The sequence below is a fragment of the Acartia tonsa genome, chromosome 8 (assembly GCF_053477335.1).
Source record: "Acartia tonsa isolate MP-2025a chromosome 8, ASM5347733v1, whole genome shotgun sequence".
Taxonomy (NCBI): domain Eukaryota; kingdom Metazoa; phylum Arthropoda; class Copepoda; order Calanoida; family Acartiidae; genus Acartia; species Acartia tonsa.
The window spans coordinates 35285996-35312137 of record NC_137267.1 but is presented as its reverse complement, the minus strand read 5'-3'; the positions used below and the strand labels follow the sequence as shown (position 1 = coordinate 35312137).

At 32.3% G+C, this 26142-nt stretch overlaps 2 protein-coding genes across 6 annotated transcripts in view; both read right to left on the bottom strand.

The window, feature by feature from the left end:
- The window catches only part of LOC145326808 (uncharacterized), a 33117-nt gene extending 31062 nt beyond the window's left edge, over positions 1-2055 (bottom strand). Inside the window, exons 1-2 of one of the 2 annotated variants that reach the window (XM_080170232.1) lie at positions 1452-2055; positions 623-652 (exon numbers count right to left, since the gene is read on the bottom strand). In XM_080170232.1, the coding sequence (XP_080026358.1) occupies positions 623-652; positions 1452-2055 (634 nt within the window). The remainder of the gene's footprint in view (positions 1-622; positions 653-1451) is intronic. The other variant, XM_080170233.1, reaches the window with a different exon arrangement.
- A 22-nt stretch (positions 2056-2077) lies between these two features.
- Positions 2078-26142, bottom strand: part of LOC145326806 (uncharacterized) — a 54121-nt gene continuing 30056 nt past the window's right edge. For 3 of the 4 annotated variants that reach the window (XM_080170227.1, XM_080170228.1, XM_080170226.1), the window contains 15 exons: positions 25247-25358; positions 24671-24810; positions 23051-23177; positions 22482-22621; positions 17492-17594; positions 16287-16587; positions 14990-15197; positions 14574-14640; positions 13773-13836; positions 13151-13266; positions 12562-12650; positions 12064-12106; positions 5473-5547; positions 4730-4823; positions 2078-3908 (listed from right to left, as the gene is read on the bottom strand). In XM_080170227.1, the coding sequence (XP_080026353.1) occupies positions 3723-3908; positions 4730-4823; positions 5473-5547; positions 12064-12106; positions 12562-12650; positions 13151-13266; positions 13773-13836; positions 14574-14640; positions 14990-15197; positions 16287-16587; positions 17492-17594; positions 22482-22621; positions 23051-23177; positions 24671-24810; positions 25247-25358 (1865 nt within the window). In that variant the 3' untranslated portion in view covers positions 2078-3722. The remainder of the gene's footprint in view (positions 3909-4729; positions 4824-5472; positions 5548-12063; positions 12107-12561; positions 12651-13150; positions 13267-13772; positions 13837-14573; positions 14641-14989; positions 15198-16286; positions 16588-17491; positions 17595-22481; positions 22622-23050; positions 23178-24670; positions 24811-25246; positions 25359-26142) is intronic. The other variant, XM_080170223.1, reaches the window with a different exon arrangement.

Here is a 26142-nt window from a genome sequence, read left to right as displayed (position 1 = left end):
TACCGGTTAATGCCCCGCTTGACCCTACATATTTTCCAGTATGGCTTCAAAACCAATTAATATCCGGTGAATTACAACCAGTTCTCACCCACACTGAAAAATGATGTATAGCATTGTATTATATCCAATTTTCTAAGAATATAGAAATGTACAACCATAAGAATAAACCAGATGCTATAGCCCGTTCCTTCGGCATCTCAGGGCTTAAAAAACTGGTTTTAATCTTATATTTGTACATTAATGTATCCACGGAAAGTTGTTTATAACACGTTGCGATAAATAACTATTCTAGAGAAATATACAATGTTTTAGGCAACTCTTAAACTTAATTCTGTGAAAAATGTTTTTGGATTGTGTTTATGTTATTATAATAATAATGGAAAAACGTGGATAGTAGGTATGTCACGGGAATAAGTATCGTTAACTTAGCTTTCTAACATAAAACTTATTTATTGGTCAGTTCATTTCGGGGATGTAGTAAAATGGGGTAGAAGGGAGTAAGTATTGTTTAAGCCCGCTGCGTGTTGCAATACATTAGAGAAAATGAAAATCTGGTGTAAGATCCAAGTGATAATACATCCATTGTTATTATAATGTAATTTCAAATAAAAATTCAAATTACTCTCTTTTTTACTCTCCTTCTTTTTCGAATCTAAAAAAATGATAGTTAGTTAGGTACCTATAATATACTTATCTTTTTAATTGTTTGTTGTATTGACAACTTAAGAAAATATCCAAAATTAATTATCAACTTACGATATTGATTCCTAAATTACAGAATGATTGACAACTTTGGGTCAAGATTAGTTCATGGTAAAATGTAAAACGATGGTATCCAAAAAACTTTAAAGGCTTCTAACGGCCAAACGGAGGAATGTATAGATTGTGCTCGCACAAGACGGTATAACGGTGGGCGGACATGATATGTAAGTTCAGCCATTTGAAAGCTAGTAGCCTTTAAAATTCATAGATTTTTGGATATAAGCATTACAAGGATTATTTTACTTTAAACTTAAGTTGTTTCACATCTCTTCAGGTGAAAATGACTTATGGAGTTTACAAACGTTTAATGAAAATTTCGTTACATATGAAAGTGAAAAAAAAGGATAAGGATACCTCAGGGGTGTATATTCTGCATGGGATAACCTGCTAATGGAGGAGCGGGTAGAATGAAAAATATGCAGGCGGGGGAAAAAATAAAGTGTAGTGACAACATCAGCTGACACTATAATCTTTTAAATCTGTCCAAAAACACTAAGATATAGGGAAATATTTGTAAAATGAGTAAAATGTTACATGCCCACTCATTTATACACAATAAAATACCTTAGAAAAATTGATTTAAACTAGGGGGTGGAGGATAAAATATTTTTTTTTTTGCAAAGGAAAAAACCTACCTATCTTAAGAAGAAAATACACCCAAAGATAGGTATCTTTATTCTTATTTTTACCTGAATATTTAGAAGCATCTAAGAATTCATCCTCTGAAGAAGTCTCACCCTTCATATCATTCAAGTCATCACCATTGTAATCTGGATCATCAAGAATAGTTTCATCTTCCATAACCTCCATAGCATCTCCATCATCTTGTACTGATACACTTGGAATTTGGAAATTATTATCAAATTCATACTTACAAAATACTTCTGAGGATTGTAACAAATCATTAATAGAAGATGCTTGTTCCAGCAATGATGGTTCTAAATTATTTCTTATGCCAGCTTTAGTGTCTTGTTTCGGATCAAGAATGTAGACTTCATTTTTTATGTCTCCAGGGTCAATTGGCAACTCAAGTAACTCAGGAATTTGTTGTATTTTGATTTTAGAATCTTTGTCAGCATTAGTTTCCATGCTTGTAGAATCAATCATTGTAAACCTGTCAGCTATATGTTTAGTAAGATATATCTTACTTTCAACTATAGATAATTTGGCAACGCTTAAATTCATAATTAAGTCTTTGGGTACTTTAATATTTATTGCTAGAGTACAAATAGTTTCCATGTTAGTTTCCACAGCTTCAACTAGTTCAAGAAGCACTCCCATTTGTGTGGTCATTGTAAATATTATTATCACAAAATCTGAAAGAAGTTCAATTATAGTTTAATTGCCTTTTAAGGTTTAAAATCCTAAAATTTCAAAAATAGTTACTACTACCTACCATAAAATTAGTTAAGTTACTTAGTAAATAAAATAAAAAATATTATTAGTTACCTACCTACATGTTAAGTTGCTTACCCTCTTCTTGTAGGGTTAGAAAAATTTCACTTAGTTCCTAGTAAAATGTAAGTCTTAGGATGGTTTAAGGCTATTTTTCTGTCCCCCAATTATCACTTCAAAAATAGAGCCTCTAGAATATGCTAGGTGCACATCTACAAGTGAAAAACATAAAATCTTAATTATTGAGTATATAAATAATTTCTTAAAAATCATGTGATAATGTAGGTAATTTATAATTTATAAAGTTAAAATCGATTTCTAAGTTTATAAAATGCATTGTTCCAATTGACAGCGATGATTAAAAGGAAGTATTTGCCAAATAAATAAAGTAAATTGTTCTATAATTTTAAGCTTTCCTCACTCTGCGTTCATTTAATGATAGCAAGGTTGGCAAGAAAAGTCCAGCGCAGTTAAAACCACATATTATTTTTCCAGTTTTAACCACTAACAAAAATCTAGGAATCGATCTAGCACCCCAATTAATTTACAAATCTTAATAAAACTTAATGAAAATATGTAGATTTTATAATTAGAATATCAATCTATTTGATCCCTGAAATTTTCAGTCCCTTGGTTAATTAGTAATAGCTTTCAGAGAGTTTAATTTGTATTAATGATATTCATTAGAGTACAATTTGTTCAATTTCTAATTAGCGCGTACATTTTCGGTTTGGAAACATTGAGTCATGAAATCCAGTAATTAAATAGAAATTATAAAATAATATAAACTCTTGTCCAGTATGGCTTGGGAATCGAAAAATATCAGCTAGATTAAAACCGGTTCACTATCAGAAATTATGTATAGCATCTTAATACAGACAATTTTCTGTTAATATTAAGATAAAAATAATAAATTTAATACCAGTTTTATTAGCCCAGGCCTTTTCGAAGGCGTTGTAAAGTTTGCCCCAAAAATGGAGAATTCATTGAGTTCAATTGTAAGCCAGATTGTATTAGGAGAGACAAAAACCTTTACAATTAAGGATACATATTACAAAAAAATACTAAAAATACAATCATAACAGTCTATTGATTCTCATTGATTTTGTATTAAACCCTTTAACGTTTTTATTATGACACAATCTGCAGTTGTACTCAAATTCACTAATTCAATACTTCACCTCTAAAATTAAATATTTTGGATTTGTACATTTAGTTTTATTCTTTAAGAACTCATTTTAAAATAAAATACAGTAAGTTATTTACATCGAATTAAAATTAGAACATTAATCATTATAATTAAATAGAAATTTTCTCTCTCTTTACAATAAAATTATCAAAAATTAATTATTCAAAACAAATTTTCTCTTGTTCTTTTTTTCAATTAAAATTAAATAAACCAAAATTTATTATTTTGGTAAAATTTGAAAAATCAACCTTCAATTTATTAAGGGCCATAAATAGCGAATAAAGATGGGGGGGGGGGGGGCGTAAAGACATCTCTCCTTCCCCCTTTTTATCTAATTCAAGCAACTAAATTGAAATATCTCAATAAAATATGTTTATTATTTCATCATTTCTAAACCTTCATCATCAGGTTGTTGTTGTTTGACTTCATATTTCTTGGATTTAATTTCTCCCTTCTTCATTTTTTCCAATACCTCCTTGTGTGTGATTTCTATTTTATGAACATCTCTCAAGTGTCTGCCAACATTTCTATCATGGCTGAATTGCTTGTTGCAGATATTACACTGAAAAAAAAATTATTTTCAATTATATAATATACATTCAAGAGTGTATATTCTGCACAATATTATTTTATTACCTGGCTACTAAGATATAGGTATAGTCACTTTTGTGGCAACTAGGGATGGGAATCCGTCGAATTTTTGGGCCGGATTCGGATTCCGGATTCTGAAGGAATCTGTCAAAAAAAGTGACGGATTCTTGCGGATTCCGGATTCTTATTTTTGGCGGATTCCGGATTCGGATTCCGGATTCTAGCAGTATTTTAAAAGGCAGTCCGTCACAGAGGGATGGCTTTTTTCGTTAATTTATCACTATGTTACTTGGTTGAAGCCTTGATTTATTTAAAGTGTTGACTTCCAGCATAACTAAAACATTTACATCACATTAGTAATTATTAAAATTTGTTATGTAGAAAATTTTTTTTTGATCTTTGCCTTCAAACAGAGGGAGTTTTAAGAAAAAAGACGGTAATTTTAGCCTACCAATTTAGAATCCGGAATCCGCTATAAAAAACGGATTCCGGATCCGGATTCGGATTCCAAAATTGGCCGAAAATTGGGCGGATTCCGGATTCCGGATTCGGATTCCGGATCCGGATTCCCATCACTAGTGGCAACACCTCTTACTCCTTTTTCTAGCCCTTGCGGGGGGCTCTAACCCTGGGGGGCCAATTGCCTAACCCTGCCAGGCAATCAACTAACCTAACCTAAAATAACCTATCAAAAGCTACTGTGAAAATACGGCAAAACATTCCTTAAGAGGCGATGTTACGAAAGGGACTATACCCCTAATAAGCAATTTTATAAATGAATGTTTAACTTACCCAGACTACTAAAGATTGCTCATGAACCAACTGAATGTGAGACCACAGTTTGCTTGCGCTATACATCTTCATACAATAGCAGCATTCCTTTTTACTTAAAATAAAATAAATTAGTTTAGTGACAACTGATTAGAAAAATTAAAAAAAACCTAGGTAGTAGGTACTTACCTAAAAAGGGTACCAACACTTTAGAATCATTTAATACCTATATTTGCGACAACTTTTGTTACACAAAAACTTCTAATTTTAAACATTTACAAAACGGCTTGCTTTAATTCAGCCATAACACTGTGCCCTGGAGGAATAAAGAGCTGGTACATGTACGGAACACTGTTTAAAATTGCATGAAATGGTATGCATGATCTATTTTGTTTAAGGGAAAAAGATGTATAACATACATTATATGGCATCATAGAGGTCCAAGGGTTAAGGTAAAGGAGTATTTACTATTTACCCCTCCTAAAACTTTGAAAACCCCTCATTTCATCCCCCTCAAAATTTTTATAATACATTAGATTACCCCCATCAAACCTTAGAAACCCATCTTTTTAACCTCTTAAACAAAACAAGTGCATGGCATTGTGTGCTTTGCTTCTACAAAACTGGTATAGGGAATCTTTATGAAATACATTATGTCGTCTTTTTGATTAGCAGCTGAGTAAATGTAATTTCCCCCAAAGTGTTATGGTCGGACAGACAAAGTGAACGATAGAGTAGCTTTGCTAATAAAAAAGACAACATACATGTGACATAAATTATGTTTCTTCAAGTTCATAAACTTCTTTCCACATTCTTCACAAAATTTTCCATGCGACTCTGTCAATTATGATAAAACAACTAAATCTTTCACCAGGGATTACAAATTAAACCCCGAACAAACATATTATGCAAATCTGAATTTTCAAAATAGCAGCTTTATTATTCATTTAGGATGATATTACAATAAATATGAAATGTAGATGCCTCTTTTGGTTACAAAATTCCACTGTTATTTTTTAATTAATCAGCACCAATAAAGCACAAGATCTCAAAAACAGCATTTGGGGGAAATACTGGTGAACAAACATATTCAGACTGGCCAGCCAATTTTGAAAATAAAAAACGTACATAACGTACACAAAAAAATATGTTACGTACATAAAAAAGTAAAAAAACGTACAAAAAAAACGTACATTCCTAATAAAAATAAATTAAATAATTTCCTAGTTATCTATTATCAATACATTTAAGTCTACTAGCGGATACCTGTAAAGGAAAACCATAGCGGACTGACAGACACAAGATATCCTATTACTCTATTTAAAAGAACTAATGTCTACGCTCCTAAAGGCCTCTAGGGGCACTTGAGGAGGGGAGAGTTGAATTCAATAACCCATTTTTTTAATTTTAGATTTAAAAAGAAAAAGTAAAAAACATGGATGACAACATAAATAAGTAGCAAAGCTCAAAGAGTCAACCGTTATATATAGACATCTGGAATAAAATTAACTTAAAATCAGTGAGCAATTAAAATTCATTTTTGGGGGGAGGAGGTAATTTTTTTTCTAAAGTCGATTTCTCTTGGGAGGGTGGATGGTGATACTCTTCCCCAAAATAGTTATAAAACTTCCAAAAACCTATGAGAAGCTATCCTGTTAAGGAGAACCATATCGGTTCAGTGTTAGCGAGATCCTTTGGTACAAACAAACAGACATCCTGTTATTACGTACAAAGTTTTTCCTATTATAAGGACTGTACTGGCAACCAAATACAGAGGGTACAGGTGGGCCAGTATTGTGGTCAAAAATAGTCCAAGGTGGTTGATAGCAAATTCGGACAGCACCCATTTTATGATATCTTCTGCAACATTTACTCGTTTCATGGTGAAAAGGTAAAAAGATTTACCTAAAAAAGATAAATCTAATTAATAAAGATTAAATAACTATTTAGCCTTATTTACAACAACATAACTAAACTTATTTAAAGAACATTATGATTGAATTATAAGTTACAATTGACTAGATAATTTAAAGTAAACTATTACAAAAATTTAAGTTAAAATAGACCAAGCTACATTCACTAAGTTCAATAGTTCAAATTTGGTTGATATTAAATCTTACTTCAGATATCAGGGTTTGTAAGCTTTCTTCTAATTGCATAACTAGGCTCGTAGAGGGATGACCAGCATCAGAAGGACAAAGAGAGGGGAGCTTCATGCAGACAAGTGGATGACTAAGACTGTCAAAGAATTAAAATGTCTGCAGTCAGGGGTCTCTCAACGGATCATCAGAAAATCTTCAGCCTGGTAAAATGTTGATTTAAGAATCAGGTTCATAGGATGATGGTGATTTAAAAGAAAAGCTTTTAGAACAATTGGAAGCAATAAATGTACCTAATCTATCTCTTGACTTTAATAAGAATCCTAGGTAATAATTAAAAGTATTACCTTGAGTTATCACAATATAACAAATATAGAGTAGCATTTGGTCTGGAAAATTATCACTTATAACATGGATAAGAAAATAAAAATATTTAAAAATTCAAAATAAAATTTTAAAAAAAACTTTTAAAAAATAAAAGATTTCATAAAATTTAATTTGCTTAATTGAAAGAAGCAAAAAGATTAAATTTAAACTTGAAACTAAATTCAATAGAATTATTTTAATTTAAATTAAAAGAAGAACTGAATTATTTTAACAATATTTCACAATTAGAACCTTTCAGCTCTAAGAACTAATTGATACTAAATTATAATAAAAAATTGAGTGAATTACAATTAGTAAACAATGTACTGTCATTACACATGTATGACTAGCACATGGGAATGGTTTGGTGCGGCAAAAAGAATAAAATGTTATGTGGCATTTAGTCCCATCTGGGATAAGGAATGGACTTAATTTCCCAGACATTTTTTCCGCGGAAATTTTGGGGAAATTTTGTCCGAAAATGAAAATGTTTTGATAAAATTTCTGAAAAGAATGGACAAATTTTAAGTACAAAAAGTCCCTTTTTAGGGAAAAAAGATACAAAAACAATTTTGAAATTTTAGAGAATTAACAATTAACATAATACAATGGAGAGCATGAATTATACTAATTTTCTCAGGATCTAATATCCAATAGAGTCAAATGAGTAAACAGTGCAGCAAGATAACACATTCTGCTTAAATGGTCATTAAAAAGGGGATTGATACTTTCAGTGTCAATTCGACTACAACACTCCCCACAAACAAAAAAGGCCCTTGGAGGTCTCTAGAGGAACTTGATTAGGGGGGAGTTGAATATAAAAACCCATTTTTTTATTTTTCATTTAAAAATAAAAAGTAAAAAACAAGGATGACAACATCCTTAAGTAGCGTAGCTCAAAAGTTATGGATGGAAATCTGGGAAAATAAATAAACTATAGAGTAGTGTCATAAAAAATAAGCATTTAACTTATTTAAATAAATCATTAAACCTTTTTAAAAATATATATTAACAACGTGAAAATCTAGGAATAAATTAAGCCCCCCAACCAATAAGCAAATCTCAATGAAACTTAGTGGAAGTATTAAGAATGAAAACTTATACAATCCCTGAAAATTACAACCGCCTTTAAGAATATGAGTAGAGAAAATCACAAAAACCTATAAATCTAGGAATCGATCTAGCACTGCAACAAATAGACAAACCTTAAGAAACTTTTTGAAAATATGTAGAATGAAAATTTATTTATTCCCTAAAAATTTCAGCCGTCAATCTTGAATAGAAGTCGAGAAAACCATGAAAACTTGAAAATCTAGGAATAGATCTAGCACCCCAACCAAAAGGCAAATCTCAATGAAAATATGTAGAATGTGAACTTATTTAATAAAAAAAAACAGGAGCCGAGAAAATCACATTTCTCCGATAGCAAAACGGACTGACAAAGTGATTATAGAGTAGCTTTGCTAATAGATTTTTTAGTGAGGGAGAGGGGAGTAGACCAACCCCCTTTTTTTAAATTCAATTTTAAAAAGAAAGAAAAAATAGGGGAAGAGTGGTGATTTTTTTCTAAGAGTGATTTCTCTTGGGAGGGTGGTTGTACCCTCTCCCAGGACCTATGAGAAGCTACCCTGTAAAGGAGAACCATATCAGTTTAGCGGTTAGCGAGAACCTTCGGTACAAATAAACTGACAGACAGACATACATCCTGTTATTACGTACTGAGTATATTCTATTATATAAAGTAGTAAGTTTTTTGTCTGATGCTTAAGATTTTCATTTCTGAACCGATTGATTACTCAATTTCAGGGAAACTTCACACAGTTACCGAGATGGTTTTAGGCTATTTTTCTACCATTTTGAATACAGGTTCTCGAAGGGATATGGAAGGACAGAGAAAATAGCCTACAACCTCATAAGATCATGTCGGTTCAGCACTTAGCGAGATTCTTCGCTACAGAAAAAAAAGGATTTATAGGATATACATACAATAAAATATAGGGTTATTTTGTCTAATGCTAAAGATCTCAGAAAATACTAGTCTTTAATACAAAGTAAATCAAACAGATTGGGTTCTAATCTTCAGGGAATATATCTACTGGTCCTGTGGTGGTTTTAGGCTATTTTCTTGGAGTGTGGGAAACCCACCCCTCCAAAAAAAAAATCAACCACTCTCAATTTTTTTTTGTAAACTAATGCAAATAAGCGGGGTAGGGGAACCCCCACCGCACCCTGGGGCGAAACCTAAATGAAAAAAATCATAACAATCTTTTTTCGTTTTTTTTTGACAAATTTCGAACAAACGATTCTATAAAGGAGGGGAAGAAGCCTCTAGAGGCTAGGGGCGAAGCCGCTAATACTAGTAGTAAGTAAAAAGCTTTAAGTGTCCCTACCCTCAAGACAATAGCTTAAAACCATCACAGGACTATTAGGTATATTCCCTGAAGAGTAGAGCCCAATAGGTTCAGTGGTTACTGAGATCTTAAGCTTCTGATAGACAGACGGACAAGGAGACGGACAGACATCATTCTACTTTGTATTATAGATAATATACTATTTTTGTAATACTTTTTGTACAAATACATATACATATACAAATACTTTTATAGGTACTTATATTTGATTCTTACTCTTTAATAACTGAAAATACAAAAAAAAATAAGACTTTTTAATCCTAAACTGAGCACCATATGATATATATCGAAAAATTTACCTAAGTATATAAAGAATTTGAAAAAAAATTATCGTAAAATTTATTAAAGGGGTAGTTGCATGAAGTGCATTTAAACTTGAGTTTAGTCAACTGCATATATTTTTCTGTTCAATAGTTTCAACTATATCTATAGAACATATATTTCCAATCCATAAATTTAAACTATAAGTTCTAATAACATATATGCATAATTTACCTACATATTTTTGTTCTATGAAAATTTAAGATAATTTTGAATTTATTTAATATAATACACCTATAGTTTTTGTTAAAATTTTCGTTCAAAACATACAAATTACTTTTCTGCTAATATTTGATTCTTATTATTTAAAAAAAAAACGTAAAACGTACAAAAATACAAATTTCAAAATACGTTACGTACACATATCAAAATAACGTCCAGAACGTACACAGATTCGATGCGTAACGTACAAAACGTACACTCTGGCCAGTCTGCATATTATGCAAATCCAAAACAAAGCAAAAAAAAAAGGTTTTTTTGGCACTTTTCTCCTCTTTTAAAGTTTGATTATGATAAAATAATAATTTATAAGGGATTTATGCATTAATTATTATGAAATATAGTATAAGGTAGAAATTAATGATTTTTCTAAATAAGAAATGTTTGAAAAAAATAAATTCGATCCCTATCACTTTAGAGGACAGCTGCTGACCCCCAGTCTTATGGATGAACCTAAATACATGTTAAAGATAAAAATTACCCTGAAAAGTATACAAAAATGTTTTCTTATGTTTTAAAAAAATTCATTTTAAAATCTTGATTTTGAGGATGATGACCTTTCAGATGCTCCTGTTGGTGGTGATGGTGAGCCAAATGTTATCTAAGTACATGCCCATTACAACAACTTGTCTATTAACCTATGTACCATTTTTTGTAGTCATAGCAGCCTCCAATGGAGCCTTCCAACAAGAAATATAACCATCTTCTAAAAACTACAGTATTCACCTTATGATTTGAAGTAAATAAAATTGCAATTCTTTTCTTTTTTAATAATGCTGGGCTAGAGGATGCTATAACTACAAAAATTAGATCATAGTTTAATATATAAGTTGTCATCATGGACATGCACTTTGATAACATTTGGCTCACCATCACCACCAATAGGGGCATCTTAAAGGTCATCATCCTCAAAATCAAGATTTTAAAATAGATTTTTTCAACACACCAAAAAATATTTTTGTATAATTTTCAGGGTAATTTTTATCTTTAACATGTATTTAGGTTCATCCATAAGACTGGGGGTCAGCAGCTGTCCTCTAAAGTGATAGGGATCAAATTTATTTTTTTCAAACATTTCTTATTTAGAAAAATCATTAATTTCTACCTTATACTGTATTTCATAATAATTAATGCATAAATCCCTTAAAAATTATTATTTTATCATAATCAATCTTTAAAAGAGGAGAAAAGTGCCAAAAAACCTTTTTTTTTGCTTTGTTTTGGATTTGCATAATATGTTTGTTCACCAGTATTTCCCCCAAATGCTGTTTTTGAGATCTTGTGCTTTATTGGTGCTGATTAATTAAAAAATAACAGTGGAATTTTGTAACCAAAATAGGCATCTATTTCATATTTATTGTAAAATCATCCTAAATGAATAATAAAGCTGCTATTTTGAAAATTCAGATTTGCATGTTTGTTCGGGGTTTACATAAAAACAGGAATCTAAAAGGATAAGATGGCCGATAAATTGATGTACATCCCTAATGTTGATACATAAAATAACAAATAGTGGTTGAAAGCTTAGACAGTCAACTTAAAAAATCAACCAGTCAAAATTTAATAAAAGTCCACAAATTGTTAAGCCAACGAATAAAAACGTTATTAAAACACTTGAGGGACTAGTGTAATAAGTGAAGCTCATAATCATATGAAGAAAAACAAGAAAACAATTTTCTAATCATTTTACTTTGGCATCCAATTACCGCATAGAAATAATGAATATTTGAAGTTTTAAATTTTAAAAGAAGCCTGACTAAATTTTCCTTTGGTATATTTTACTCCCCAAAACCTACCTTGGACCTATGAGAAAAGATAACTAATACAAGCAGGTTAGCAAGACCTTTTGGTACTAACAGACAGATATCATGCTTCTTTTATATTAGGATAACAAATATTATTTATTATATAATACAAATGATTTGATTAAATCTTTCCTAGATGTTTTTCTTTTTTATGAGCATTCAGTTCCTTCAAAGTCTAGATAAAAAAAGGAGGTATAAAGTTTTAATTCTAACTTTAAAAAACCAAATCTTCATGGGAATCACCAAAACTTTCTAGTCTATCTAAAATGTTAGTGTTTCTACTACTATAAATGTTATCTATAATACAAAGTAGAATGATGTCTGTCCGTTTGTCCGTCCGTCCCTTAAGATCTCGGTAACCACTGAACCGGTCGGATTCTACTCTTCAGGGTATACACCTATTGGTCCTGTGGTGTTTATAGGATATATTCTTGGGGGGTGTGACACCCCAACCCCCCTAAAAATGAAAATCCCCCCCCCCCCACAAAAAAATTGTTTTAGGCAGTTACTTCACAATGAATGGCAGCACCAGAAATACTAAATTTTTTTAAAATTACCTCTCGGGGCAAAGCCACTGGTGAAAACATTACCACAATTTTAAATACCGATTTAAAAACTTTATATCTGTTCCTGTAATATTTGTGAGCATATATTGCAGTGAAACACACCAGGATGATTACTACGCATATGCAATTTTAATTTACGCGGACCTCTAAAAAACCTATAAAAAAATAGTTATTTATCGCATTTTATAATAAACAGATTTCTCGGATATTTAATTGTTCAATTATAAGATTTGAACCAGTTTTTTAGCCCCAAGATTTCGAGGGCATGGGCTAAAAAGTTGGTTTTAATCTGATGATTGTTAATTTCTTAATCGTAGATAACTAGATATAATACGATGACATACATAATTTTATTATATGGATAAGAACCGTTTCATATGCATCGGATAGTAATCGGTTTAGAAGCGATACTGGAAAAAAAGATTAAGTCATAATGCTTGTGCCTTACATGAAGGTCAAATTCTAATAGAAGGTATGTTTTTTTTAAAGCGAAGCTTTTCTATGATTAGTGCCAGTCCGTTTCAGACCTTTACTTTTATGGAGGTTGTCCAAATTAGTTATATTTTCCACTTATGACGCCGACAGTATGATCGATGGACTAACAGACAAAGTTGGATACTTAGTATCCTCGCTTTTAAAGAATTATCAAACTTACTCGCCACAGGTATCACAAACAACTGTCTCTTTGTTTTTATGCATGCAGATAATATGTGTTGACAGACTCAACTTTGATTTGCACATTTTACCGCACTCTTCGCATTTCAATGGATTCTTAATAAAAAAAAGAATTGTTTCTTGATTCATCACTTTAATTAGCACTAGCGACTACGCCCCCTTGTGGCCTCTAGGTGCACTTTAGGGTGAGAGTCAACACCCCAACCGGCATTTAAATTTTAGTTTTAGTAAAAAAAATTTTGAAGAGGGGTCATTTTTTCTAGGGGCCTTTTGTTAAAATAATGAAAACCTTCGGCATAAAATTATAAACCTTCCTTGGACCTATTTAAAGCTACATTGTAAAGGAGAACCATATCGGTTCAGCTGTTAGCAAGATCCTCCAGTATACAGACAGAGACACAGACATATTGTTAGGGGGACTATGCACAAACGGGAGCAAGAGATACTAAGGGGTCAACATATCAATCCTAAAAACTTTGTATCACCATAAGGTATAATCCATGAAACAAAACCCCAATTAGTCCAGCGGATGTAGGGCTGAAAAATCATCCGGACGAACAGACATTATACTACTTATTATAGATAATATACATGAATTTCACCTCAATGCCATGGCATACTTTCTTGTGCTTCTCCATATCATACCAAAATTGTTTACAATTTCTGTTTTCAATTGATTTTAAAATTGGAACTACTTAAATTTTATATAGGACAGTCTACTGCACAACCATACCCCTTATAGTTCTTCTCTTAGTGAATTAATCCCTTTTTTGTGAGCAAGGAAGGGATACCCAAAGGCTATATTTTTACATTTTTATGACATACTTCATGCCTTATGTCGGCTTCTCCTCTTAAAAGAGGAAGAAAATATTATAATATAATATATACATGTATTACAGTTAGCAATCCACCCAATTTATGGGCCGGATTCGGATTCTTACAAAATTCCGCCCAAAATAAAAGCGGATAAATCCGTGGATTGCGGATTACAGTTTTTTAGATTGTGGATTCTAGCAATACTTTTATAGGTCTTTTTATAAATAAATAATTCTAGCCCCTACAGCGGCCATCTTTTAACCCTTACTTAACCTAAAATAAGCATTGAAAGCTAATTTTAAATAAAATACAAAAATTCTTTAAATGGTACCCATCATTTTACTTGTAGGAAACAATAAAATACTTTTTTAAGTGCTACAAAAGTCTTAAAAATTAATAATCCGAATCCGCAATTAGAATTGCGGATTCGGATACTTGGTTCAAAAACTGGCGGATTGCTGATTTCGGATTACCATCCCTTATATGTATGCAATTTATTTTAGTATTATCTATTGCAATCTTTATCATATTATTTACGGATAGACCCATTTGATGATGCTTAAAAATAACGTTTAAAATCAATCCTGCATTTTTTAAAGTGATTTCTTTTGTTATGATTTCTTCTTTCAAACGAAAACAGGGGTTGTTCACACGCTAAAATAAAATATGTTTGACAATATTCTTAAACATAAATAACTATTCCAGTATGACCTTGAAACCAATTATTATTTGCTGGATTGGAACCGGTTCTTAGACATACTCAAAAATCATGTAATTTGTTACGAATATTAAAATGAACAATCATAAGATCAATAACATTTTTGTTAACCCAGGTATTTGGCCTCTCGGAGTTAACAAAACCGACTTTAGACTTTTTATTTTATTTATGATTCAATAAATCACTAATACAATTTACACACCAAAGGAATATACAAACAAAATTGTAAAAACTGACTCATAGTATCCATAAAATTCTTAATGTAAAATCAAGAAAAAAAATTACTTTTACAAGCCCCCTTTCTAAAGTGCATCTTCATATGATGTTCTATCTGATGAGCCTCAAAATTCCGTAGAGTGCAAATGCCGCACCCTGTGCTGAATTCTCCATACAGTGCATTTTTAAAGAAACTCTTCCTTGTTATCATAAAATAATTGTAGTTTCCAGTATCCAGTGCGTTCAATATGCCATCGTAAGTGTATATGCCTCGTCTCTAAATAAATACATTAGATATCAAGATGTTTAACAAGACAATTTATACCCTCGGCAAAGCGGGATCGAGACTGGCCCACACCACGTCATACTAGAGACGTTAAAATAGTATCTAAAGCTGCTATCAAAGGGTTGGGTGTCTTTTGGATGTTACTTAACCAAGTATCCGAGTATTGTATCCATTACCAACAGATGGTGATCTGGCTACTATAAATGATCACTTTAAATTAAGGAGAATCCTGTCCCTACGAGGTATTGAGACAATCTAAGAAATCCAAACAGCTGTACTTAATTTTAATAAAAACTTTGCAATTAGTAAAAATAAATAATAAAAAAAATAAAATTAAGTACTACTATACTGGTGCTGCCAGTAGTTTTATGTGAACTAACTTCCCAAAAACCAAAAAAAATGGGGGGGGGGGGTATTTTTTGTTTTTGGGGGGGGGGTTGTGGGTGTCCCACCTGTCATTGTTTATGATTATGTTGTTTTATCTATGATATGTTATTTATTTCAGTTTGTGTTCTGTCAAGATATTTATTCATCTATGAAGATTTGTTTATTTAATAAATATCTTAAATGTTGTGATGCTGTGTATTTATTTATTACTATCATTTATCGAAGCTTGGACGTCTTTATTACATTGCAGATACTTTAGTGGTGAAAATCTTTTTAAGGTTTTAAGATTATTTGCTTTAATTATGATCTGTTTGTTCCAGATTTACAATGATTGGCTAGTATAGACTTGGTGTGTTGTTGATTCAATATTGAAAGATATTTATTCAATAAACAAATCTTCATAGATGAATAAATATCTTGACAGAACACAAACTGAAATAAATAAACATATCATAGATAAAACAACATAATAATAAACACTGACACCACCCCCCAAGAAAAAAGCTTATAACCACCACAGGACCAGTAGGTATATTCCCTGAAGAGTAGAATCCAATCGGTTCAGTGGTTACCGAGATCTTAAGGGACGGACAGACATCAAGCTACTTTGTATTATAGATAATGAACAAACAGAATTTCTCACCATGTCAAGGCTACTTCTTTTAAAGGTAGACAAGAACTTAACAATTGTACCTGAGGAAATGTATTAGTAAACTCAATCAATCTCTTTGCTTTGATCTGGTTTGGTTCATTGTCAAATTCAGCTGTCTCAGCTTTATTTCCAATGCTATCCTTGTTGTCATCAAACTGATATTCAGATAATTTTCCTTCGGATTTAACCTTTTCAACAATTTCAGAAACTACATCGGGGTTGGGTTTTTTAATTGTTTTTCTCAATCCCAGCTTCATACCAACTGAAAGACATTTCTTAAAGCGGCAGTATTGGCAATGATGTCTTGTAAGCTTTGTAATCTTACAGTCGCCATATTCACATCTAGAAAAATAATAATTAAATTTTTATTAATTAATTTTCTTGCATCAAAAATTACAACAACAAAAAGTTTGGGGTATAGTCCCTTTCATGTCAACGTCTCTTAAGGGGCGATTCGTAGTATTTTCACAGTAGCTTTTGAGAGGTTATTTTAGGTTAGGTTAGATGATTGCCCCGCAGTGGCTATAAATAGTAGAAAAGCTACTGTTAAAAAACGACAAAACGCCCCTTAAGAGGCGTTGCCACAAAAGGGACAATACCCAAAGTTTGTTAAGAATGACAACGGAAATTTAGTGGGGGGTGGAGGAAGACTGCTCGTTGAAATAAGATCTTGCTTATTTGAGGGATAGATGGATATAGAATCAATTGCATCATGTAGATGTAGTTAATTGATAATGATCGAAAATGATGATACACAAAATTACCCCTTCTGTGGATTTTAATAAGTGGTTGAAACGTTTGAACACCCAACTTAATAAATCAACCAATCAAAATTCACTAAAGTCTCTAAAGTTATGGCAACGAATAAGAAAATATTATAATAAACTTTGGGGACTAGTGCAAGGACGTCCAAGCGTTTGTATTTAGAGGGAGTAAAAATCTAGATTGAAAAATTTTGGGGGGTTAATTTATGTTCATCATATAATAAAAATAATAATAATTCATACAATAGCAACAAAGAAAAAGTGGGGACACTGGGCTGTCTTTTAAACTTGTCCCCAAAGTTTTATAATAACGTTTTCTTCTTCGTTGGCATTACAACTTTGAGGACTATAATGAGTGTTGAAACGTTTCAACCACTAATTTTAATCTACAGATAGGTTAATTTTGTGTGTTATTATTGGGGATGTACATCAATTATTGGCCATTGTCTTATCCCTTTAGATCCCTGATAGAAACACTTTACCTTTTCTCTGGATCAGTATAAGCAAAAAAAGCAGAACACACATAACAAGAAACTGCTCCCATATATTTATGAACTTCGGTTTCGTCGCCACAGACGGTACATTCTAAAAAAAAATGCAACAACATCCTTAAAATTAAAGCACAAAAACATTAGCAAAGTTTGGGTATTATCCTCTTAAAAATATTTTTTTTCTTCAATATAGCATTGTGTGAGGCAAAAATAGGAAAGAAAACTACAAGGGTCACCACTAAAGGAGCACAAAAAAAGTGTAGAATAGCTTAATAGTTGGAGGTCAGAATTTTTATCATAATGATTTTAACATAAAATCTTTAATTTTGTTTTGCTTGTGAACAGTCCTGTTTTATTCCTAAAAACTATAGTCTGCAATGACTGGATTTCTTTTGTTTACAAATAAGCACAATATTAAGAGAATGCCACAATTACCCTATAATTTCTCGATGGAGAAATACAAATTTTGCCCCCCAACGACAGATGAAAAAGGCAATTTAATAAACTTTGCGTCATTTTGCCCCCCAAATCAATTTTCGAATTAATTTCCTTGTTGGTTATACCTTATTACTCCATATTTATTTTATGTTCTCCATTACAGACGGACCAAGTGAGTTATAAACTAAGATGCGTACTAGTACGGAGAAGCTCCACAAAAAATTGACTTCTACAGACTGGCCAGCCAATTTTGAAAATAAAAAACGTACAAAACGTACACAAAAAAAATACGTTACGTACATAAAAAAAGTAAAAAAACGTACAAAAACGTACATTCCTAATAAAAATGATGTTTATATTTTCCTAGTTACCTATTATCAAAACATTTAAGTCTACTAGCGGAGAAACACCATAACGGACCATAGCGGACTGACAGACACAAGATATCCTATTACTTTATTAAAGAGAACTAGCGCCTACGCTCCTAAAGACCTCTAGGGGCACTTAAGAAGGGGAGGGTTGAATTCAATAACCCAATTTTTTTTAATTTTAGATTTAAAAAGAAAAAGTAAAAAACATGGATAACAACATACATAAGTAGCGAAGCTCTAAAGTTTTATATAGACATCTGGAAAAATTTAACTATAAAAAATCAGTGAGCAATTAAAGTTCTTTTTTGGGGGGGAGGAGGTAATTTTTTTCTAAAGTCGATTTCTCTTGAAAGGGTGGATGGTGATACTCTTCCCTAAAATAGTTATGAAACTTTCAAGAACCTATGAGAAGCTATCCTGTTAAGGAGAACCATATCGGTTCAGCGGTTAGCGAGATCCTTTGGTACAAATAAACAGACATCCTGTTATCTATAATACAAAGTAGAACGATGTCTGTCCGTCTGTCCCTTAAGATCTCGGTAACCACTGAACCGATTGGATTCTACTCTTCAGGGTATATACCTATTGGTCCTGTGGTGGTTTTAAGCTATTTTTTTGGGCCATCCCCCCAAAAAACAAAAAATCAACCCCCCATTATTTTTTTAGGAGATATCCTTGGTCCTTTTTTTGTAGGAGATATCCTTAGTCCTTTGTAGAAGATTTCTTTTGTAGAAGATTTCCTTTGTGGAAGATTTCCTTTGTAAAAGATTTCCTTGGTCCTTATTTTTTTTTTTTTAAGAATTTCACCTTATACTTTTTTTGATCACCTCTTGGGGCAAGGCTAGGGGCGAAGCCGCTAGTTATGTACAAAGTATATCCTATTATAAGGACCAGCGACTACGCCCTTAGAGGCCTCTAGAGAAACTTGATTAAGGGGGAGTTGAATTCAAACACCCAATTTTATATTTTTTATTTCAAAATAAAAAGTAAAACACGAGGATGACAACATCCTTAAGTAGCTAAGCTCAAAAGTTATGGATGGAAATCTGGGAAAATAAATAAACTAGGCATAGAGTAGTGTCATAAAAAAAAACATTTAACTTATTCAAATAAATCACAAAACCTTTTTAAAAATATATAATAACGTGAAAATCTAGGAATAAATTCAGCCCCCCAACCAATAATCAAATCTCAATGAAACAAAGTGGAAGTATTGAGAATAAAAACTTATACAATCCCTGAAAATTACAACCATCCATCAAGAAAATGAGTAGAGAAAATCATAAAAACCTATACATCTAGGAATCGATCTAGCACTGCAACAAATAGACAAACCTTAAAGAAACTTTTTGAAAATATGTAGAATGTGAATTTATCTATTTCCTGAAAATTTTAGCCGTCTATCTTGAATAGGAGTCGAGAAAATCACAAAAACTTGAAAATCTAGGAATAGATCTGGTACCCCAACCAAAAGGTAAATCTCAATGAAAATATGTAGGATGTGAACTTATTTAATCAAAAAACAAGAGCCAAGAAAATCACGTTTCTCCGATGGCATAACGGACTGAGAAAGTATTTATAGAGTAGCTTCGCTAATAATTTTTCTAGTGAGAAGGGGGGGGGGGGTGGATTAGACCACCCCCATTTCTGTTTTCAATTTTAAAAAGAAAGAAAAAATAGGGGAAGGGTGGTTATTTTTTTCTAAGAGTGATTTCTCTTGGGAGGGTGGTTGTACCCTCTCCCAGAACCTATAAGATGCTACCCTGTAAAGGAAAACCATATCGGTTGAGAGAGAGCCTTCGGTACAAACAAACAATTAGACAGACATACATCCTGTTATTACGTACTAAGTATATCCTATTATATAAAGTAGTAAGTTTTTTGTTTGATGCTTAAGATTTTCATTACTTCTGAACCGATTGATTTCAATTTCAGGGAAACTTCACTCAGTTACCGAGATGGTTTTAGGCTATTTTTCTACCATTTTGAATACAGGTTCTCGAAGGGATATGGAAGGACAGAGAAAATAGCCTACAACCTCTCCCAGATCATGTCGGTTCAGCAGTTAACAAAATTCTTCGGTACAGAAAAAAAAAAAGGATTTAGAGGATTATACATATCCTAATATATTAAGTGTTTTATGCTTTTTTGTCTGTAACGAAAGATCTAGCTAACCGCTGAACCGATATGGTTCTCCTTTACAGTAAAGCTTCTTACATACCCTGAGATGGTTTTAGGCTATTCGTTTTTAGAAATAAGTCTGGGTATGGTTTTAGGCTATTTTTCTGACATTTCATATTCCTATATATATAGCCCCTAGATGCTAGGGGCGCAGCCGCTAGTAATAGGATATAGGGTTATTTTGTCTAATGCTAAAGATCTCAGAAAATACTAGTCTTTAATACAAAGTAAAACTATGTCTGTCTGTCTGAAGCTTAAGATCTTGGTAATAGCTGAACAGATTCGGTTCTACTCTTCAGGGAATATATCTACTGGTCCTGTGGTGGCTTTAGGCTATTTTCTTGGAGTGTGAAAAACCCAACCCCCCAAGAAAACAACCACCTCTTAAATTATTTTTGTAAACTAATGCAAATAAGCTGGGTGGGGCCTAAATGAAAAAAAATCATCACAATATCTTTTTTTCGTTTTTTTTACTAATTATGAACAAACGATCCTATGAAGGAGGGAACAAATCCTCTAGAGGATAGGGGCGAAGCCGCTAATCCTAGTAGTAAGTAAAAAGCTTTAAGTGTCCCACCCCCCAAGAAAATAGCTTAAAAATATTCCCTGAAGAGTAGAACCTAATAGGTAGTGATGGGAATCCGGATCCGGAATCCGAATCCGGAATCCGGAATCCGCCCAATTTTCGGCCTATTTTGGAATCCGAATCCGGATCCGGAATCCGTTTTTTATAGCGGATTCCGGATTCTAAATTGGTAGGCTAAAATTACCGTCTTGAGTTTTTTCTTACAACTCCCTCTTAAATTTTTTTGTACATAACAAATTTTAATAATTACTAATGTGATGTAAATGTTTAACACTTAAACACTTTAAACAAATCAAGGCTTCAACCAAGTAACATAGTGTTAAATTAATGAAAAAAGCTATCCCTCTGTGACGGACGGCCTTTTAAAATACTGCTAGAATCCGGAATCCGAATCCGGAATCCGCCAAAAATAAGAATCCGGAATCCGCAAGAATCCGTCACTTTTTTTGACGGATTCCTTCCGAATCCGGAATCCGAATCCGGCCCAAAAATTCGACGGATTCCCATCCCTACTAATAGGTTCAGTGGTTACTGAGATCTTAAGCTTCTAAAAGACAGACGGACAAACAGACAGACAGACATCATTCTACTTTGTATTATAGATAATATACTATTTTCGTAATACTTTTTATACAAATACTTTTATACTTATATTTGATTCTTATTCTTTAAAAACTGAAGATACCAAAAAATAAGACTTCTTAATCCTAAACTGAACACCATATGATATCTCGGAGAATTTACCTAAGTAGATATATAAAGAATTTGAAAAAAATTATTGTAAAATCTATTACAGGTTAATTGCACAAAGTGCATTTAGACTTGAAATTAGTCAACTGCATATCACTTTCTGTTCAATTCTTTAAACTATATCTATAAAACACATATTTCAAATCCATAAATTTAAACTATAAGTTCTAAAAACATACATTTATCACATATTTTACCTACATATTTTTGTTCTATGAAAATTTAAGATATTATTGAATTTATTTTTTATAATACACCTATAGTTTTTGTTAAAATTTCCGTACAAAACATACAAATTACTTTTCTGCTAATATTTGATTCTTATTATTAAAAAAAAAACGTAAAACGTACAAAAATACAAATTTCAAAATACGTTACGTACACATATCAAAATAACGTCCAGAACGTACACAGATTCGATGCGTAACGTACAAAACGTACAAAACGTACACTCTGGCCAGTCTGCTTCTATCTATAATATCAGCTGAGTAAATCAAATGACCGCCAGAGCATTACAGTCAGACTGACAGGCCATGTAAATTATATAATGAAAGCTTATTGGTTTAACTGATAATCTTCACAAAAAATTCCAGAAGTCTATCTTATTCTTGACTAGTAGCTGAGAAAAAAAACCTATCCCTTTATACATAATTACCTCCATTATTGTCTTTAACCTTCTCAGGTTTCATTCCGACTTGTATACATTTGTTCCAGCGGCATCTTTTACAAACATTTTTGCTTTCCTCGGTTATCTCACAGTCATCGGTATTGTTAATGCAGGTTAGATTGCCAGCCCTTTATATTTTTGGAGTATTAAATAATGTAACATATTTATTAGACTATAAAAGTTGGAAAGATTTTTAATCAATATAATAGATTTGAAATCTGCATAAAATTTTAAGGATTTTTTATAAAATTAGTTTTTTATATAATTTTTTATTTAAAGGCGCAAATACAAATTAAGTTAGATAATTTTGAGATCTGTGATTGGTGGATTGAAAACTATCTGCGCTCTGATTGGAGAAGCTTAAGTGACGTACATCATTCAACCAATTATCCATTAAAAAAATTAGTAAAAGAAAAGTTCTTTTTTTTCAAAGGCTTTTTGGAACCTTTTTGAGAAAAAGGATAAATGCATAATGCAACATTAATGAAAAAGAACATTATTTTTAATCTAAACAGTCTAAAATCTATGTCCTACACAACTTTGACTAGAAAACTAACCTTTCTCCAGAACATCTTCTAAAAAAAGAAACACAGGAAGCGCAACCCTTTGCTCCATAATTACGACATTTCAAGATTGCAGGGCTGCCACAGATTTGACATGCATCAGATGATGACATGCTATTTTCTACAAACAAACAAAAATAGTGTTTTCTAACAAAGTGCCTAGCAATCACAGCCCCCCCCCCCCCCCACCATCTTATTTTAAAATAGAGACCCAATAAGTACCCTTAAAATTTATCTCACATTCTGTAGGCAATTTAATAACCAACAAATTTGCTTTTATGTTTTTTTCTGTCATTCGAAAGGAACATGGAGATAAAGGTCATTTTATGAATTACCGGATTAACCCCTCCCGAAAAAATAAGGTGAATTGGTATTTAACCCTGCAGGATGTACTCAACTAACAGGTCTAATCTGTGGGGATACTGTAGCTCTACGGTAAAGCACTGAGTTACGGTAATGAGAATTCGAGTTCAAACCCAATGTGTTGCTATCAAAACATGTTGTCTCAAATACTCCTATCAATTCACACAACCTCCCCCTAGTTGCGGTAGATGGGAGATTGTTCGGATGTTTAATAAGCAAGAGTAGAATACCAACACATCCCTTAATCCCAGTCTTCTCTCAGGAGAGAGTGTCATTCATTTCGATGGCTTAATCTGGGACACCTGCCATACTGAAAATCGGAGAGGGTGAGGTAATAACGAGGAGCTCTCATAAGACAGGTGGTTTTACTATAAGTGTCTTACCATACTCCAGGAGTCTTAGGTCCAAACTCTAAGAAACTATGGCTAATCAAACAAATCAAACAAACCTGTGCTCAATAAAAACAAAGATACCTCAAGGAAAAATTCAAACATATAAAAAATAAACTACCCCCTCCCCCTTATTTTTATAATATTTTATAAAAACATCCCTTTAGCTGCTGAAAGACTGTGTGGACCTAATGCCCCAAATCTGAAACCCCCAGCTCCAATGACAAAAAAGTTCTAGGCATTTCAAAATGACATCTTGGGTACCTATATGCCATTGCTAATGATAAAAATTTCAATATCAAATTTCATTGACTAGACACAAAATTATAAGCTTATCTTCGTCAGTAACTGGTTAAATTTTTACAATAAAAATGCCACTTTTCAAAGTAAAAATATCCAAAAAAAATTCAGTTTAACTTTGCATTTTTGAGCAGAAAATCATAGCGGGAAAATAATAAATTAACATAAGCTCAGCTGTGATTGGTTGTTGAGCTGATTCAGCCTTCTGGAAATACTACTGTACTCTCAGTACAATCTAAGTTAAAGTTAATTTTTTAGTGATTTTGACTATAAAAATGGGTATTTTCATTGTAAAAATATAATAATTTACTGGCAACCTAAATTTATGCCGCAAATAGGCTTATAATTTGTTTCTAGGCTACGTAGTTTAATTTCTAAATATCTATCATGACCAATGGAAATATTTCAAAATTTTCATGTACACAATATGTCATTTTAAAATGCCTACAGCTGTTTTGTTATTAAAGCAGTAGGCTTCAAATTTGGGGTATTGGGTTTACTTGTGACAGTCTTTCAGCAGTTAGATTGGTTTATTTCTTGCAGGGTTCTTTTAAAAAGATACCTTTATTAGTGTTGATGGAAGGCTTCGAAGGATCTATTCCAACTTCTATACATTTGTTGTAACGACAACTTCTACATTTTTTATAGGTTCTCTCGTTTATCACACACTCATCAGTTTTGGAAATGCAGGTTGGTTTACCCCTAAAGAGTTATTTTTCATTGATGGATTGTATTATATGATTGAAATATCCAGTTAACAGTTAGATTTGCTCTTTAAACTTTGTAAACTAGCTTGCTGAAACAAACAATTCATTCCATACTTTAGTAGAAAGAAAAATTGAAACCCAGCAGCCAAGAAAATGTATTTTGAAAAAAATCATAGTAGGGAAGGTACAGCTACGATTTAAGTAAGAGTGATTATAAACTCACAATACCTTCCTAGAACACCCCTGCTAGTTAGTTTCTTTGGTATGCTCAGGTAAATTTGTACCTTGCTTAAGCTAGCTGTGTATGTTGCGTGATTTTTTCCGAATTAATTTCATTGTGAACCCATAACCAACCTGAAGATGAGAGGATGTGCTATGTTTTATGCTCTGATCTGATAGTTATTTTATATGGGTTTAAACCTGTTACTTACCTTTTGTGCCATTTTAAAAAAAAATGTTGACATCCGCGGCATGTAACCACTCCATAATAAAGATATCGGATGGCAGGGGCAGTTCTGTTACAGACTTGACATTTTCTTAAACCTATAAACAAAAAAGAGATTTCTTTGAAAGTGCAAGTAACCCTCATCCTATTGGTCTATACTATGCCAACTACGCTTTAACAAAATATTTAGTTTTCAGTAATTTCAAATGGAAGTAATTGGCTAAATAGCAACCCCTTTATCCATAAAAAAATTCCACTGAAAGATGACATAAGTTTTATAGAAAAAATCAAGGATCTACTGCAGTTCATGGTAAAATATTGCTGGTAACGAATGCTTCCTGGTTCCTGGCAATATTACAAGATTCCTGGATCCAGCAGCACGCATATTCCCCTAAATCCTAGGTTCCTGTTAGCTGGCAATCTGCAAATTTTCCAGGTTACCAGCAATGAGAGAAGATTACTGGCTTACAGGAGTTTTTACCCCATACCCCTTATCACATTTTCTTAGGGGGTAAACAGCAATGATTAATAAGGGACAGTTGCTTCAATTATTTTATTAATAGAGGTGGGGAAAGGATATAAGAGAGTTGGATCTTTACCTATATATTTAACTGTTTCTATCTTAATATCCACTTTCGCGCCAAAATTTGGGAGCTCCTTTTTATTTTTATAATATAGTGAAAAGTGGGGGAGATAAATTCGTAATTTTAATCGTATTAATAAATCAATTCATTTCTAAGTGAGGCTCTGAAATCAAACAGTAAAACCCACGAACTTGAATGCCTATAGAATGCCAAAACTAACCTAATTAAAAAAAAAAGTGCCGTGGCCAGGTTTCATTGTTTATTTTTTTTGGGGGGGGGAGGGGGGAGGATCAAAATT